Genomic DNA, 16,546 nt, shown 5'->3' with positions numbered 1-16,546 from the left:
CACCATTCTAGATCTCCTCTGAGAACGCTTCCTGGCCTGTCCGGCCAAACTCCCCCTCCGTGCATCCACCATGCTCTGTGCAAAACTCATCTATAACTGCTGAAGACCCCTGGCCTCAGGTTGACCAGAAAACTCCTGATGTCCAAATCTGTTTTGTGAGCCCTGCGTGCACACTGACACAGGGTACGCTGTGTCTTGATTTGACACTCAAATAAATATGGTGGCCACGATTAAAGCCCTGGTGCCGTTGTGCATTATCTCCAGTTGCACGCCTCTCCGCAGCCTTGTGTAAGCTTCCTGGGGTTGTGACACATCTTATTTTTATGCGATTTCTACATGCCTGGCACTGGCATTTCAATCAGGGATTCAAAGGATGCCTCTTTGGGGACAGGATGAGCTCTATCATCCCCCTTGGATTTCTGCTCTATTATTTCATCATCTGTGCCTCCAGTCTGCTAGCCCACAAGGCACAGCTGTGTGAGTTGGGAAAAGGCAGCCCTTCCTTGGGTGCAGCCAAAGCCCAAGAGATTGGTTTGGTGATATGAGCGGGGGCTGGATTTCAGCCTCCACTTTCTGTCCCAGCCAGTCCCTGTTGTGCAGTAATCGACCTGCACAACTGTATAGGACAGCCCTGCCTGTAATGATTTACCTAACTATCAAGGTGGCACTCAGACTATTCCTTTCCTCTGCCCCCTCCCACCCTCACTCACTGCCTCCCCATATACACACACTCTCCAGTGGCATCTCCAATCCACCTCACTTAGAATCTCAGATCTTCCCATTCAACAAACTTCTCCGTTTTACGGATGAGTCCCAGAGAGAAGAAGGGTCTTGCCCTGTGTCGCTCAGAGCTAAAGGAGAAATGGGAAGTGGTGGAGGGGCTGAGGGGACATAGAGAAGAGGAGTCTGGAGACCAGGGAAGGAAAGTACCAAGACCAGAAGATACTTCCCTAAGGGGAAGTCCTTTAAGTGCTACATCTAGTGCTGGCATAGAGTGGGTGCGCCCTAAAACGTCGCCAACTGTTTCTACTGCAGGGGCAGAACAGGGAGCCAACCCAGCTAGGAGTGGCAGAGCCTGGGGTCCTAACTCCAGACCTGGACTCCTCCTGGGATTCCTTGGCTCTAAAGACTCAGAGGATCATTAACTTGCCTCCGACAGCCATCTCTGCTCCCCTGCTTGGGTGTTCACATGGGGGACCAGAGCGGGGCTGGCGTTCTCCCCTCCCCATCCCCAGACTGATCCTTGTCTCCCCAGACCACAGACAATGCACCGGGCAGCCTCCCCTCCCCCACAGCTGCCCTCCCCAGCTCCATGGGCTCAGATGTCTGGGCAGTGGTCAGGGGGAGCAGGACGGCATTCAGTCCTTGAAAGGGCAGCTCCATGCGACCCTGACGCCAAGCCCCTGCCAGCTGAGTCCCCAACCCGTGGGTGCTGTCTCCGCATGGCTGGCTCCAGAGTCCTCCCGACATGAGAAATAAACTATTCTACAGACACTGGGGTCTGGAGACTCCACTTGGTAGACAAAGGACAGTGCATTATAATTATATTTTCAATTAGCTGTTCACTTCTCTCCCACACTTACTAACCAAGATCCAAGAGGAAAAGGCCGATTTTAATCAGGAGCTTCTCTCCTCCCACTAATGGGGTCAGACTCCGGTGCCTTTATTGCACATGGGCTCTGCAGAGAGACTGCTTCAGTGCCACTGTGAGGCAAGGGTCAGGACTAGAACCCACATCCCCCAACAAGACCTAACAAGGAGCTGCACCAGCCTCCCTCAACCTCAGACTCAAGGTTTCTGAACCCTACCTGTAAGGTCCAGAACATGGAACCTTGTTCAAGGAATAAACCCTGCCGTGGGGAGCTCCTAGTCTGGTGGAAGTCACCTAGCTCCTGTTCTCAGGAAACTCTCCACCTGCTGACAGAGTGTCAGGGAATGCCTTAAACGACTTTCCTCAATCTGGGCTTTCCCATGAAATATGGAAGAATGTTATTGTTTAATTATCTTATTACGAGCAATAATAATTGCTACTCTTTATTAAGTACCTACAGTGTGCCAGATGCTGCACGAAATTCTTTTATGTATTATCTCATTTAACCTCAACAAGGCTTTGAAGTGAGTATAAGTACTGTTATCCCCATCTTACAGATAAGGCAAGGGAAACTCAGCAAGGTTAAATAACTTAAGTAACTTAAACTAACACTGTGGGTATGTGATAGGGCCAGAACTCAAACCCAGAGCATTGTTCTTAACCACTGTGCTGTGTTTTGCTTCTACTCTTGACTTAAATCCTTCATGTGGCTGTGTATCCCCCACTGTGCACACCTGACTGTATAGAGCCTGATTGCAAAAAGCATGTGGGTGGGTGTAGGCCCCATGGAGAGAGGTGACAGAGAAGGAAAGGTGCCAGGGAGAGAGACCCCCCCCAGACCCTGGACCCCTGGGCCAGGATACACCTTTGATGGTGGGGGAGGTGCCAGATGATAAGGGCAGGTTGGTGAAAATTTCTTTCTGAAACTGGGTGACATCTTCAGGCCCTTTCAGAGACACTGGGGGCATAACTGAGGGGTTAGAGACGCCAAGGGCAAGGCAGGCTTGGGCCAAATCCTCTGCCGCAAATTCGAGCAAATATATTTGCCTGTACAACCTCTGGGCACCCAGGGCCAGGGCTCTGCTTGCTCCACCTACACTGTGGGCACAGAGATCCGCTAGGTGTTCTGTCTAGGACAAGTGTCTGAGTGTACCCACATTATAGATGTGGCAAAGGGGCTCCTGGATTCTTCATTTCTCCCCCAGGACCCCTGCAGTGGCATTTTTAACACCCTGTTAAAATTGTTACAATGCTCGTCTGTTTCTCTCGTCTGTGTCTTTAGGCAACTCCCGCTTTGAAGGTGCTCAGTATATCCAGAGTCGATGAATGCATGTATGAATGCAGCCTCAAAGACTTCGGGGAGAGCTGTGTTCTTCCGAAGTCTCAAGCCGTCACAGTGGGAGTTCAGCCAAGCGCAGGGTGCAAGGACTATCGTCCCAATCCCGCGCTCCTGGCTGCCTTTATCCACCACCCTAACAGCCATCGGAAGGCCCGCGCTGCCCGCCAAGGACACCCTCCGCCCCCGGGCTCTGGCAGCCCAGCCCTTCCTTTACCCCCTGTCCGTCTAACCAGGGGACAGGCCGTCGGAGTTCAGGACCCAGTCCCTCGCCCCGCCTGGATCCCTCCAGGCCGGCGTTCTAGGAGGGGAGACGAAGTGGCCAGAAGCTTCCACATGGGGGCGCTGGAAGGGCGTCGGAAAATCTGAAGCAGGGCCGTGGTGGCATCATCAGGTGGAGGAACCCACATCGCCACCTGACTGCTGCCCCCTGCCCCCTGCCCCCGGGTCCCCACGAGGCAGCCGTGACCCCTCCCTGGAGCCCCTCCTTCCTGCCTCCCCTCCGGGCCCCGCCGTTCCCGGCTCTCTCCCGTTCGCGTCCCTCAGTCGAGGTGAAAGCGCACGGAGCGGCAGGCAGGCCCGGGTTCGAATCCCGACTCTGCCACTTAGCGGCTGGCGGCCCTGCCCAAGACACGCACTCAGCGCCCCCACGCCGGCCTGTCAAATGAGGCCCCTCCTGCCACCGACTTCGGACAGAGTGGGCGCTCAGGAAACGTCAGCTTCCTGCCCGCATCCGCCCTCCTCGCGCGTTTCCTTCTTCTCGGTTCTCCTTCTTCCCCTTTTTTTTTTTGCTTTCTTTTAAATTCCTCCCTCCCGCGCCCTTTCTCTTCTGGGCTCCGCAATCTTAGCCAAACCGCAGCCTTTAGCAATCCTGCGCGCCCACCCGGCGCCCCGGGAGCCTCGCCGCGGCCGCGACCCGCCCCGCGGCCAGACCGCCACCCCGCGCCGCCCCCGGCCCGGCCAGCGCGGGGGGGCGGGGTCGCACCGGCCCTGTCCCCGCCCACGCGGGGGTCGGCCGAGTCCTCCTGCCGGCGCGGCGCCCCAGCCCACCCGCCGCCCGGGCCGCGAGCGCGGGGCGAAGCGGGGCGCACGGGCCGGGGCCGTGCCCGGGTGGCCGAGTGCACCGGGCGGGGCGGCGGGCTCGGCCCCAGGACTGCCAGCGCCAGCCTGACCGCAGCCCGAGGGCGACGCTGCAAATAGCCGCGGTTTCCAGCCCGTGCCCTGCCTCCCTCTCGGCCTTCCGGACCTTTGGGGTTTTTTTCTCTCCCTTCCTCTGGTCGCCTCTCCTTTCTGCCCCTTGCCCCGGGCCTCGTCCCCGCTGTACGCCAACCACATCCTTCCCCACGCGGGATGGCTCCTGCTGGGGACCCGAAGCCGGGGCGGGAGACCAGCACGGAGGCCCGGGTCCCTCAGGTCTGCTAGTCGAAACAATTAAGTTAGGATTAATTGAGCGCGTGCTACATGCCACGCACTGCGTTGAGCTCTTTGCTGGCAGGAATTCATGAAATCTTTACCACGCTGTAGGAGGGGCAGCTTCAATTTGCAGATGGAGAAACTGAGGCTCTGATACTCCTTAGGGACTAAGGTCACCCGTCTGCACTTGCAGAATGGAGGGCCATCTCCCCGGCCACGGGTCCAGGCCCTGACTCTGCCTCCAGCCGGCTGGGTGAGGCCCCGGTGGGAGGTGGGAAGGGGCAGGCCAGGGGTCCTGGAAGCTGGTCTGCCAACTGACTCTCAGTGTCGCCTAGAGCAAGCCTGGCCTGCCTCCGTTTCCACGAAATAAAAGGGATGAAAGGTGAAACTTTGTTCTAAGGAAGAACTTGTGAACAACAGTGGCAAACCCAAAATGCAATGTGAGGCATGAGGCGTCCTGCCCCTGGGGGAATTCACCGCGAGGCTGGTAACTGCCTCCCTGGAGTGTTGAGAGGGACCCACAGGCAGGGACTGGCTGTGTGGGAATTAGGCCCAGTCTGGGAATCTGCATTTTAGCAAGTGCAGGATTGGAACCCACCAAAGAGATTCCGGGAAGAGGGCAGAGGGGGAGTTCCTGCCCCAAATGCTCCACGTTTGTCTTCATTCATCTCCGCCTTGGCTAGCCTGGACTCAGAGCGCACGTTTATTAAGGACCTACTATGTGCCAAGCACGGGTCCATCACAGCCCCACTCCCAGACAGCTTGTGGGATGGTCAACTCCCATACAGCAGAGCCCACACCTTCTTCCGGGGCTGTGCCGCCTCGTGCCCGGCTGTGCAGCCCAGTGAGCAGAGCAAGGGCTGGCTTGCACCTCTGTTCCCCCCGTCGGCAGCCTCCCTCGTGCAGGACACAGCCTGCACAACCTCTCACAGCAGCCCCGGAAGAGCCATAAGTGGGGGATGTTGGGGAAAGGGGCCAATTACTTCTTGCTGGAGACAGGAATAGAGACAGAGAAACTCTACGGAGGAGGTGAACATTAGCTGGACCTCTAAGGATGAGCAGAGCTCACCAGGGGGAGAGAGGGGTCCAGGCAGAGGCAGCAGCGTGGGGGTGAGAAGTCTCCACCTGTCCTGGGAGCAGGGGGCACAGCGTGTCCCGGGCAGGGAGGGTGGCGAACTGGGAGGAAGGCACGCCCTTCCCTTGCTCCCACCTCTATGCGGGCACGTGCCAAACTGCACATAGCTTATCTGCCAACCAGCTTATCTGCCAATCAGCCTGGACCATGAGCTCCTGTAGGACAGGGACAGTGTCTTACTTCACCTTCTGTGGCCCCGTGCCTCAACCAGTGTCAATAATAGTAGCATTAATAATAGCCACCGGGTAGCAAATATTGACCATCACACACTGTGCTAAGTGCCCCACCTGCATTATCTCATTTCGTCCTCAGACTTTGAAAACAAGTGCTATTATTAATCCTGTTTTACAGATGAGAGTTCTAAGGTTTAGAGGGATTAAGTGACGTGCCTAAGGTCATACGGCTATTTAGTGGTGGAGCTAGACTTGGAGTTCAGGCCTCTCTGATCGCAGAGCCCTTGTTCTAGACTGACGTGGATAGATGCCTGAATAGATGGGTGGATGGGAGAGAGGGAGGAACTAAACAGAGAAGTCCATGCCAGGGAGCTTGAAATTCATGCCAGGGCAACGGCAACAGGAAGACTCTGGAAGGTTGTAAGCAGGAGAGACAGGTCAGATTAGGGATTTACAAAGGGGAAAGATGGTTTAGAGCCAATGACACTTGAGGCGGGAGGCCATTTTTCTGGCAAATCCCAGTTCCCACCTGTGAGGAGCCTCATTTCTTTAAGCACTGCGTTATTTCTCGTAGGGCAGACGTGTTTTTATGCACACCTGGGGACTACTGATGGAGGGAAATGCTGAGGAAGAGGGGCTCGGAGTCGGGAAGGGGAGATGAGTGGCAGAATACTGCTCAGTTCTGGGGAGAGCCTGTCTGTGCAGGGGAGCACAGCACCAGGAAGGAGGAGCCGCACAGCCCCGCTCCCCATTTCCTAGATGAGAAGTTCCCCTCGGGGTTTTCAGCCCGGAAGCTGGAAGCTCCAGGGCCCACACGCTGCCCCATTGTGCACCTGCCACCCGGGGAACACAGCCAAAGGTGAGGCAGGCGTTGCATCAGAGTGTTAAGCCCTGGGATCAAATGTTAGGGGGTGGCATTGGAAGAGATCTCGTCCCTCCTCCTGCTATCACTGGCCTTTCCAGCCTGGGAGGGAGTCAGAGGAAACAGCCTGGGGGTCAAATAAGCTGATGGAAGGAAGCAGGATGGCTGGAAGGACCAGAGAACAGGGGGAGCTTCCCCCACCTACACTCAGGGAGCCAAAGCGCGGATGGAAGCCTCCTGGAGGCGGGCGTCTTTGGGCTGCGAGGGGCTCCCAGAGGGTTCCGGGACAGAGCAGGCTCACCATGCTGCCCTGCCTCACCCTGCTTCTCCTGTCGGGGCTGTCCTTGTGCGCTGCGGCAGGTGACAGTGGAGAGGAACCGGCACTCAGCACTGAAGCAGAGCCCTGGGTAACCGTGACCTTGGAGGTACCTTCGGGGAGAGGCTCTGACCTGGGCAGGGGATGATCCGTGGCGGAGGGGCGGAAGATACTCCATGGCTGTCAGGAGAGCAGGTCGGACACTGCAAGGCAGCTTGTCTGACTCCCCTCCGTGGGTAGTCTCAAGACCATGAGCACTGGCGTGGCAGCCCTCCAAAGGGATGAATGCACGTGGGAGCAGCTCTGTGTGTGTGTGTGTGTGTGTGTGTGTGTGTGTGTGTACTATTTAAGAAACAATTATTTAACACCTACTATGTTTCTGGCACTATCCTATATGCTTTGCAAACATTAACTCATTTAATCTTCACGTCAACCTCATGGGGAAGGTCCCATTACTATCCTCATTTCACACATAAGGAAATTGAGGCACAGAGAGGTCAAGTAGTTTGTCCTAGGTTGCACAGCTTCAAAAGCACAACTACACACCTTAGGTCTTAGTCGGGAGCTCCTGGGACCAGCAGGGACCTGGCTGGGGGCAACGGAAACTGCTCTGTCCCTCACAACTTGTCACACCTTTCAGGCTTGGAAGCGAATTTTATCTAAGCCTTGGACTAATTCAATCACTTCCAATCTGTCTCCCCCCAACCCCCACCCCGACATCAGTGGCTTAATCAGACCTTACCAAGGTCCGATTCTCTGTACCTACGCATCAGAGGAGATTTTCCAGAATTTCCTTTCGAGGGGATCAACTTAGGGTCGGGCCACTACTTTGTCTCACGTGTAAAAACTCTTGCTTCCTGACGAATAGTGGTTTCACTGTGGTCTCTTTTACTAAACTGACCTGCGTGCTGTCACTGGGGCAAGGCCTCAAAGCTGAAGACCCAGCGTCTGCAACATGCCCGCCACTGGCCGGCAGTCTGATCTGGGAGAGAAAGATCCTGACCTCAGGGAGCTCCTTAACCGATGGGAGAGAGGCCCACAGACTGGAGATAAACACAGACAAATAAGAGACTAGCGCCCAGGGAGGGCTTCCAGGGGCAGACAGGACAAGGCTGAGCCTGGCTCCTCCCATTCTCGGATGGTGAGGACGCTGGCACTGGCCTTGGCTTGTGGTCCTGGGCCATGGTGAGGTCCTTGGAACCTCTTAGACATGGGGCCATCGCACGGACAGCTCTGCGTGTGGGGGGTCTCCTTTCTGCTTTGTCCGAATGTGGAAGCGTGTGCCGTAAGGAGAAGGCAGCAGGACTGGGGACCAGGGTTCGAGTCTCAGCTGCTCCACTGACTTTTGCTGCTTTCTGGATGTCAGCTTCCTCACCTGCAAAATGGGGGGAGAGGGGAGATGATCCCCAAGGCTTTTCTCCAACTTTCACATGCTCTGCAGAGTCAGTGCCAGACATCAGGGTGCCTGGCCCAGAGACAGAGAAGCTTTGCTGTGTGCGGGGAGTGGGGGCTTCTATGCAGCCACTTGGGAGACATCATCATACACTTAAACTAGTGATGCTGGACTTTCCACCCAAGGCAGCTCCTCCTGCAGTTGGGTTTAATCCTTATTCTCCTTTAATATCCCTCTGCTTCCCAAGATGCAGGGCTTGGAATACGGGAGGAGAGGCTGGGCTAGAAGTCAGGAAGATCTTGCAGACACTGGGGTGCTAAGCATTAACACAAACGAGGGGACAGAGGCATGGAGACACCTTCGGGGATGATCTGATCACCTCCCTGGCTCTCAGGCTCCCATCTGCAGTCATCCCTGGAGCTGGGGATTTGGGGTGGATGGATACGGGGGCTCCAGGTGGGGGCACAAGCCCTTTGGGAGTAAAAAGGAACAGATGCCTCCAAATGTGTCTCTGCGCCCCCCACCTCCCGCTGCCGCCGCCACTGCCCCCAAAACCTGGTGCGTGGGAGAAGCGTCAGTTCTATTTAATTCATAAACAGCCATTCTCTCCAGCTTGCATTTGAAGGCTGCCTTTTACCAAGGCAAAGTGGTTTTCATGAGCTTTTCAGAAATGGGTCCAAATCTCCAAAGAGACTTTTCCGGTTCTTGGCCAGGCTGGGCGACTCCAGCCCGAGACAGCGGCTGCAGCCACTGACGTCGGGGTGCGGGCTGTGGGGGAGACAGATTGGAAGTGACTGAATTAGTCCAAGGCTTAGAAAAAATCTGCTTCCAAGCCTGAAAGGTGGGGCAAGTTGTGAGGGACAGAGTGGTTTCCATTTGCCCCCAGCCCGGTCCCTGCTGGTCCCAGGAGCTCCAGCGCTACTCTGGGGGAAATTGGGGATGGACTAAGGAGCCCCTGGTCCAACTCCGGCTGCCAGCCTCTTGGCAGGTGGCTCGTAGCACTCCAGGGCTCTGTTGCCTGTCTTTACACCCCGCCCCCTTCCCTACACCCAGACCGTCAGAGAGGACCCTTCATTCAGTATTCTGTCCCCCACACACACTTCGGACTCCTGTGTGTGCCAGGCTCTGTGCCAGGTACTGGGGATGGAGAGATGTGAAGACAGTCTAAGGAGTGTCACCCACTGTCACTCGCAACTGGGGAGCATCCCTCCCTCTCAGCAGAGCTAGGCAGGCCCCTCTCCAGGAGTTCAGATTAACGTTGCGGAGGGAGAGAGCTTTGGCCATGGTCACAGAGGCTAATGGAGGGATGAGAATCTAAATCCATAGCCCTTGGTTCAGGACATTTGCCCCAGCAGCTCAAGGATTACAATGTCTTTGCCCAGGGTAGCGGCCTCCACCCCAGACCACATGCCATGTTCCTCTGGGCAGGGTAAATCTGGGGCAATGGGGGAAGAGAGGAGAGCAGAGCTAGAGTGTGAGCAGGGAGGGAACGCAGTCAGCCTTGCCTCTGGGGGGCCCACCCTGAGTTCGCTAGCTGCCCCCTCATCTATGTGGGAGACATTTCCCAAGATGGAGCAGAACCCACACTCTGGAGTCAGACTTTGAATCCAGGTTCAACTGCTTCTTGTGTGACCTCAGGCAAATCCCTTGACCTCATTATATCTCAGTTTTCCCATCTGTAAAATGGGAGAAAAATCACAGTCCCTACTTCTTGTGGTGGTCGTGAAGATTAAATGAGGGTCTGACTGTGGTGTTTGGGAGTCAAGCCTTTGGACCAGATGGCCTGAGTTCAGGTTCTGGCTCCCCCTCGCCCTTGCTAGCTTGGACAAATCATTTAATCTCTCTGTGACTCGGTGTTTTCATGTGTAAGATGGTGACAGTACAAGCTGTTTTCATGGGGATTTGGCGAGGATGAAATGAGTTGCTGTATCAAGTGCTCGGAACCGTGCCAGGAGCATAGTAGGGGAAATGGTAGTTAGTAGTTATTATGATGATGTGTGGTATTGCGTAAAATTTGCCAAAGTGCCCAGTGCCACCGCAGAGCAAGCGTTTGCTAACGGCGAGCTGTCGTCATTGAGACTGTCTTTGCCCAGGCTGCCCTCCCCGTCTCCTCAGCAGCCTCCCCCGGCTCTCACTCTCTGCTCCTTCAGGAAGGCGCCGCGCCCATCACTCAGCGCCAGCTGCAGCAGGTGAAGAGGGGCAAGGCGAGCCAGTTCTTCGGGCTGATGGGGAAGCAGATGGGAGGTGAGTGACAAAGGTGGGCGGGAGCCCAGCGGGCAGGGTCCCAAGTTAAAGGCCAGGACCCGGGGTCAGGTGCGGCAGTCCAGACGTGGTCGCTCAGGAGATGGGCTGGGGCAGACAACAGTGTGAATTACCGTCCAACCAGGACACTTTAGAGAGTGTTAATAGTTATGACGGGCGACAGGTGTCAATGAACCAGACTGTCCCCAGCACACAGGGAGTGTGAGTGTCTGAAGGGTGAGGGCGAAGGCTTTGCACCCTGGCTGGTGCCCTCGGCTTCCATTCTCTGGATGGCCCTGGGTGGTGGCAAGGAAGCTCGAGACCAGCGTCTCGGTGTGAGCACAGCCACGAGCCACGCTTTCTAAGTCAATTCTTAAACCGAACCTGTGTTTCCTGAGGGCACTTTTAACTCAGGAGTCCTGTCCTGAGGGGACAAGGAGAAAATAGACAGAGAGCAGTTTTTTCTTTCTCATTATTAACATTATATTTTTTAAGGGGCACCGCTCAGCGTTGGTGAGGTTGTGAAGAAACTGGCACTTTTACACACTGTCCATCTGGAGGACACATTGGCAACATCCGTCAGAGTTGGAAACACGCGCGCCTTTGGCCCATAGTCTCACTTTACGGAATCTCTCAGATAGGCAGACTATTGCTGCGTGAGCTCTGAGATGTTTGTAACAGAGCGCTCATCGCCAACTTGTTTGTAAAAAAGACTTTGGAAATAACATAAAGACTATCGGCCGGGCGCGGTGGCTCACGCCTGTAATCCTAGCACTCTGGGAGGCCGAGGTGGGAGGATCGCTTGAGCTCAGGAGTTCAAGACCAACCTGAGCAAGAGCGAGACCCCATCTCTACTAAAAATAGAAAAAATCAGCTCGGCAACTAAATATAGAAAAAAAATTAGCCAGGTGTGGTGGTGCTCACCTGTAATCCCAGCAACTTGGGAGGCTGAGGCAGGAGGATCACTTGAGCTCAGGAGTTTGAGGTTGCTGTGAGCTAGGCTGACGCCAGGGCACTCTAGCCGGGCAACAGAGTGAGACTCTGTCTCAGAAAAGAAAAAAAAAAAAGACTATCAATTGTGTAATGGTCAAAATATATTAGGCACATCCATTACCTTTGTGGCAATTTAAAAGGATGAGACAGATCTGTGGAAAGATACGGAAATATCTCCAGGATTTATGTGTAAGCAGAAAAAGCAAGTTATAGAACAATAATATGCATGATGGGAACCTACATGTTTTTTTTAAAAACTGCATACTTACACACATAGATATGCAAATACATAGGGAAAGTTCTAGAAGGATCAATATCAAACTGTAAACAGTGGTTACATCTAGGACAGGAAATAGAGATGACGTGGGAAAAGTGAGGAGAGACTTTAAATTTTACTGTACAAACCTCTTCATTGCTTGATTTTTTTTTATAGCAGGCATGTATTCAAAGACTGCTTTTGTGATTAAAAAAACATGCACATAAAAACAGAGAAAACCAACTTGTGACCAAGCACTTTTTAGCCTTAGTTTCCTTGGTTACAAAATGAGTTTTGGACTGCGCCACTTCAAAGTTCTCTTCCAAATCCAACAATCCATAAGGAGCAGGGGATGGGGGTGTAAGAGACATATTTCTTGAGCAGCTACTATGCTCACACACGATTAAATCTCCACAACGTCCTCCTCATCACCAGCAGCAAAACTAAGACTCAGATAGGGTAAGTGCTTTTCCCAAGGATGCCCACCCAGCTGGCGCCAGTTGCCAGTGACGCCAACGTCTGTGCACTTCCCACTGCTCCACACCGCCCCCTACTGGGCAAACTCCTACTGCCACACGAGGATAACAGGCGGTGACTACAGCTCCAACAGTAGACCCACCAGGGCACTGACAGCCACATAGCCATGAGCCCTTCCCACCTCACCGAGCCCCAAGGGAAGCAGTGCAGACCTCATTCCTTCCTTCTTCTTCCCCCAGGAACACCTCGGAGCCAGCCAGGGAGAAGAGCAGGTAAACGCTGCCCAGCCCTTGCCCTCAGCATGGCCCCAGGGGAGGGTTGAGCTGTCCTGGCCACTAAGAAATCAGGGAGGTGAGGGGACATGCTCCGGTCAGGGGCATGCCAGGCTGGCTTTGCTGCGCGGAGGGTGAGGCCAGTGTGGTTTGGCCACGTTAGTCTTTCTGGTTGTTTCCTTAGAGGGGTGATCTACACATGCCCAGGCAGCGGTTGCAGGGATAGGAGGAGACAGGGATGGATCTAGTTCTGCCACAGTTTCAAAATTACCTTGGGTCTAAAGCCTGGAACTGGAGAAAATGAATCAACCACCAAAGATAAAATGGCACTCAAAGCTTCAATCCCCTGTGCCCGGAAGGATTTTAAAAGTGTGAATCTGAGTAGCCGCTGCTCTGCTTAAAACCCTTCAGCAAAAAAGGAAAAACAAAATCAAAAGAAAACAAACCAACCTGTGCCCACCACCGCCTCAGTGCTCTCAGGAACAAGTTCAACCCCCTAACATGACTCCCCACATCCTCTGGGGCTGCCCTGCTGACTTGGCCCCAGCCCCATCTCGAACCTCCCCTTCCCGGACCCCTGCCCTACCCAGACGGAGCTTGTCTCCTTGGCACACTGCACTGCGCTGTCCTGCTGGGTCACACGGCTGGTGTCCCCAGACAGCAAACCCCCCAATCAGCAGGCATCGTCTGCCATCGCCTCCGTATCCCCAACTCCCAACACAATTTCTGCCTATTAAAGAAGTGCCTGCTTGGGGTTCCTGAAGGAAGAGCAGAAGGAAGAATGGAGGAGGAGGAGAAGGAGTCAGTGAATGAACTAGTGAATGAATGAGCCAATCCTTGGTGTTTCCTCAACTCCAGGGATGATTAAGAAGTGACTCCATTTGCAAGGCCCCGGCCCCAGCCTTCTCCCTGGCTCTCAAGACAGCCTGCCTCTGCTTCCTCTCTCTCCTCTTCTTCTCTCTCCAGCACCAGGGTATCATTCAGAGCAAACGGTCCCAGGCCTCCTGGGCAGGAGAAGAGTATCCACAGAAGGTAGGCGAGGGCCTCTAGTGGTTGCCAGGGCATCATGGGATGGTGGCCAGACACTTTATTGTCAGTCTGGGGGGCGGCGGGAGCAGGCAGCTGGACAGACAGAACAGGCTCCTCACTGCCGTCAGGGGGAGGCAGTCGAGGTGCAGGGAGGTGGTCTGTCTGATGGCCCAGGACTGAAGCAGCTGTGGCCCTGAAGCCACACCCTACCCACCCCTAACGCTCCCAGCACCCTCTGCCCCGCCCCCTAGGCCAGCAGAACCCACAGGGAACGATTCACAGTTTTCCACCCCTGGGAGGGGTGACACCCTAAGCAGTTATCAGCTCACACCTTCTGGCAGGGGCCATACCCCCAAATGGTTCCCAGGGGCCAGGCATGAAAGCAGGTAAATGAATCAGGCTGGGGAAAGATCACAGCTCACAAGAGACACCAGCAGGTGTCCCAGGGGGTCGAAGACACTGAGCCTCAGCCTGCCTGCCCTAGTGCGAACCTCTTCCCCCAGAGCTGCAGACCTCTGGCCCTCCCTAGCTCCCCCAAGAGAATATCTGCTCAAGCGCTTCCATTCAAAGGACCACGGAAGTCACCCCAATACCAAATAGAAACAAATGTCCCTCCATGCATGGTGTGGGCAGGAAGCTTAGAAGATGTCATTTGTCAGAGATGGAAAGCTACTGCCCAAAGTGACACAGTGAGCTGATAAGAGAGCTAGGACTAAAAGCTGTATTTCCTGTTTCCTAGTCCACGGCACTTTCCATGTCCCCAGGAGGGCCTTTGGGACTTTTGGATACCCTTCCCTTCCGTTAGGAGGATAACCGAGAGTTGGTTCTGTCCATGCTCTGGAGGGGTTAAGCGATTGAATAACGGACGATGTGGCAGATGAACCCGTAATGCCATTGCCCTAGATAGCTCCAGACAACAGAAACGGGGTTGGGGAGAGGGAAGGCCTTCACTGGGGTGACTAGGGAAGCCTCCAAGGGTGAGAGAGGCAGACAAGACTCTCCTAACCACCATCCATGGACCAAACTGTCCCCAGGCAGAGAGGATGAGGACCAAGGTTCAGAGTGAGAGCCTCCACTGCACGCTTCTCAGAGGACGCTGCCTCTCCCTACCTGGATGTCACAGCTGACCAGCTGGCAGGCCAGACCCCTTCTCTCTGTGTCTCCTGATCTCAACATTTCACATGAGGTCCAGACTGAACTCACTGGACTTTTTCTGGGACTCCCAGTGTCAAGCAGCGGTCGTGCATGAATGCACAGTGGTCACCCTCCTGAGCTGGAGCGACCCTGCCCTCCTGCGCTCAGAGCCCCCATCTCACCGTGCAGCAGCGGTGAGCCTCGCACACTGTGTACCCCCTGTGCCCAGCACACAGGAGGGGCTCAATAAAGGAGTGACCAGTGACCGGCTCCTTCTCCAGTGCACGACAGGGGGCAGGAGTGGCATCCCCAGCATTTCAGTAGGACAAGAGGCCTTTTTCAGAATTGCCAAGAGAAATACTAAACAGCCCTGGTCCTTGGGTGGAAAAACAGGTTTAGGAGACAGGTAAGGACAACAGGTAGAAACGGGAAAGAAATGGGTTAGAGGCTGTGACGAGGGGGGGAGGTACCGCAGGCACCTGGGAGTGGAAGGGACTTGAGGGCAGGGGGTCTTTTTCCCCTTTGGGCTCCTGTGAAGCCCCCGCCTGAAAGAAGACACCCTCTCCCTACCTACAGTCATGATCACAAGGGCTCAAATTCATGTGTCTCCTGACTTGAAGAACAATTGGGTCCCAGGTCATTCATCGATTCTTTTGTATAAGGTGGCCCTTCAACTAACTGCTTTGCTTTCACGACAGTCAGCCCCATTCTGGAGCATCGGAGAGTTCCCAAGGAGTGACACAGCTCCTGGCTGCAGGGAGCCCCGGGCTCACGGGGAGACCATTGTCCCTGCCCTAGTATTAATCATTTACAGGCAGGTGGGACACGAAGGCTCTCAGGATGCTCAGAAAGAGGCACCCCAGCATCATGGGATCCTAGGGGCACCCCGGGTGGTGGGCACTGAGGTGCTGAACCACAGAGGAGCTGGGAGGTGTGCGGCCGGCACAGCGGGAAAGGAGGTTCGTTAAGTCACTAGGCTACTACGCATTTAGCATCTCTCTGTCCTTCTCCCCGAAAAGGAAATGGGTTAGGAGTTTTCCTGGGAGGTTCGTTCTTTGCAGTGGGGGTGGGGGGAGCCAGGCTATATTTAAAAGGAGGGGAAAGCTGGTGTTGGCACAGAGGGCAGGACCTTCCTCTGGGTGCCAGGAAAGCTTTCAGCAGAGGCGCCAGCACAGGCAGGGAGACTCCTTCCACGCGGCCTGTGGAGAAGTCTCTCTCCTGAGGAGGACTGTTCATCATGAGCCCCGGATGAACCTCAGGCCCAATCTTCCTGTTCACACCTTCCAGTCGTGTCCAGTGATGGATGTGGGGGTGGGATCAGGGCAGCCTCTCCTTGGGGTCTGACACTGCCTAATTTCCCGCTTACTGTACTTCCCCTTCCCCCCACTCCCAACCTCCTAACCCACTAGGCCTCCTCCACACCCAGACGTGAGGTCCCAAGAGGCGGTTCCCTACAACAACCCAACTCAAAAGACCCGCAAAGAGGGTGAAGACTTTATTCTTGTGTTTGAAGTTTGGGACATTTAGGAAAAAATGAAATTCACCAAATACTTGGCGACTTTCCTCTATGTGCCACGCTTTACTAGGAACTCAGATGGGACTGGGAATGTAATTGTGTGAGAACGGAATTTGCCCCTGAAGACATGATGGCCTCACAGGAGAGCCAAGACGCACTCATTCGGTGCAAAGCCCACAGTCTGCTCTCCAATCATCGTTTTCAAACCCACCACATTCACTCAAGCTTCTGGTTTCTGCACATGCCGTTCTCTTTCCATTCTGGTGGAATGGAATTCTCAGGCAATTTCCCTGTAAGGTTTTCCAGCCCAGGAACCACCCATTTGCTGCCAAAGCATCACCAAAGCGCCTTGCACACTCTTCCTTCAGCACTTACTCTGCGCTACAGCGTGGATGCTGTAATGAATGGT

At 54.8% G+C, this 16,546-nt stretch overlaps 1 protein-coding gene across 1 annotated transcript; it reads left to right on the top strand.

Annotated features, from left to right (window-relative positions):
- The first annotated feature begins 6,812 nt into the window (after nucleotides 1–6,812).
- TAC4 (tachykinin 4 (hemokinin)) lies at nucleotides 6,813–14,553 on the top strand. The gene is made up of 3 exons (XM_012661034.1): nucleotides 6,813–6,917; nucleotides 10,370–10,463; nucleotides 14,522–14,553. Exons 1-3 carry the CDS (start codon nucleotides 6,813–6,815, stop codon nucleotides 14,551–14,553), a joined length of 231 nt encoding a protein of 76 aa, XP_012516488.1.
- The last annotated feature ends 1,993 nt before the right edge of the window (nucleotides 14,554–16,546 follow it).

This window comes from Propithecus coquereli, unplaced genomic scaffold, assembly GCF_000956105.1.
Source record: "Propithecus coquereli isolate 6110/MARCELLA unplaced genomic scaffold, Pcoq_1.0 Scaffold119, whole genome shotgun sequence".
NCBI lineage: Eukaryota > Metazoa > Chordata > Mammalia > Primates > Indriidae > Propithecus > Propithecus coquereli.
This window is presented reverse-complemented; position numbering and strand designations above follow the sequence as displayed.

Coding starts and splice junctions, on each gene's coding strand:
- TAC4 (XM_012661034.1), top strand. CDS start 6,813: ATGCTGCCCTGCCTCACCCTGCTTCTCCTGTCGGGGCTGTCCTTGTGC. Junction 6,918..10,369: donor GCACTGAAGCAGAGCCCTGG/GTAACCGTGACC, acceptor CTGCTCCTTCAG/GAAGGCGCCGCGCCCATCAC. Junction 10,464..14,521: donor GATGGGGAAGCAGATGGGAG/GTGAGTGACAAA, acceptor AACTGTCCCCAG/GCAGAGAGGATGAGGACCAA.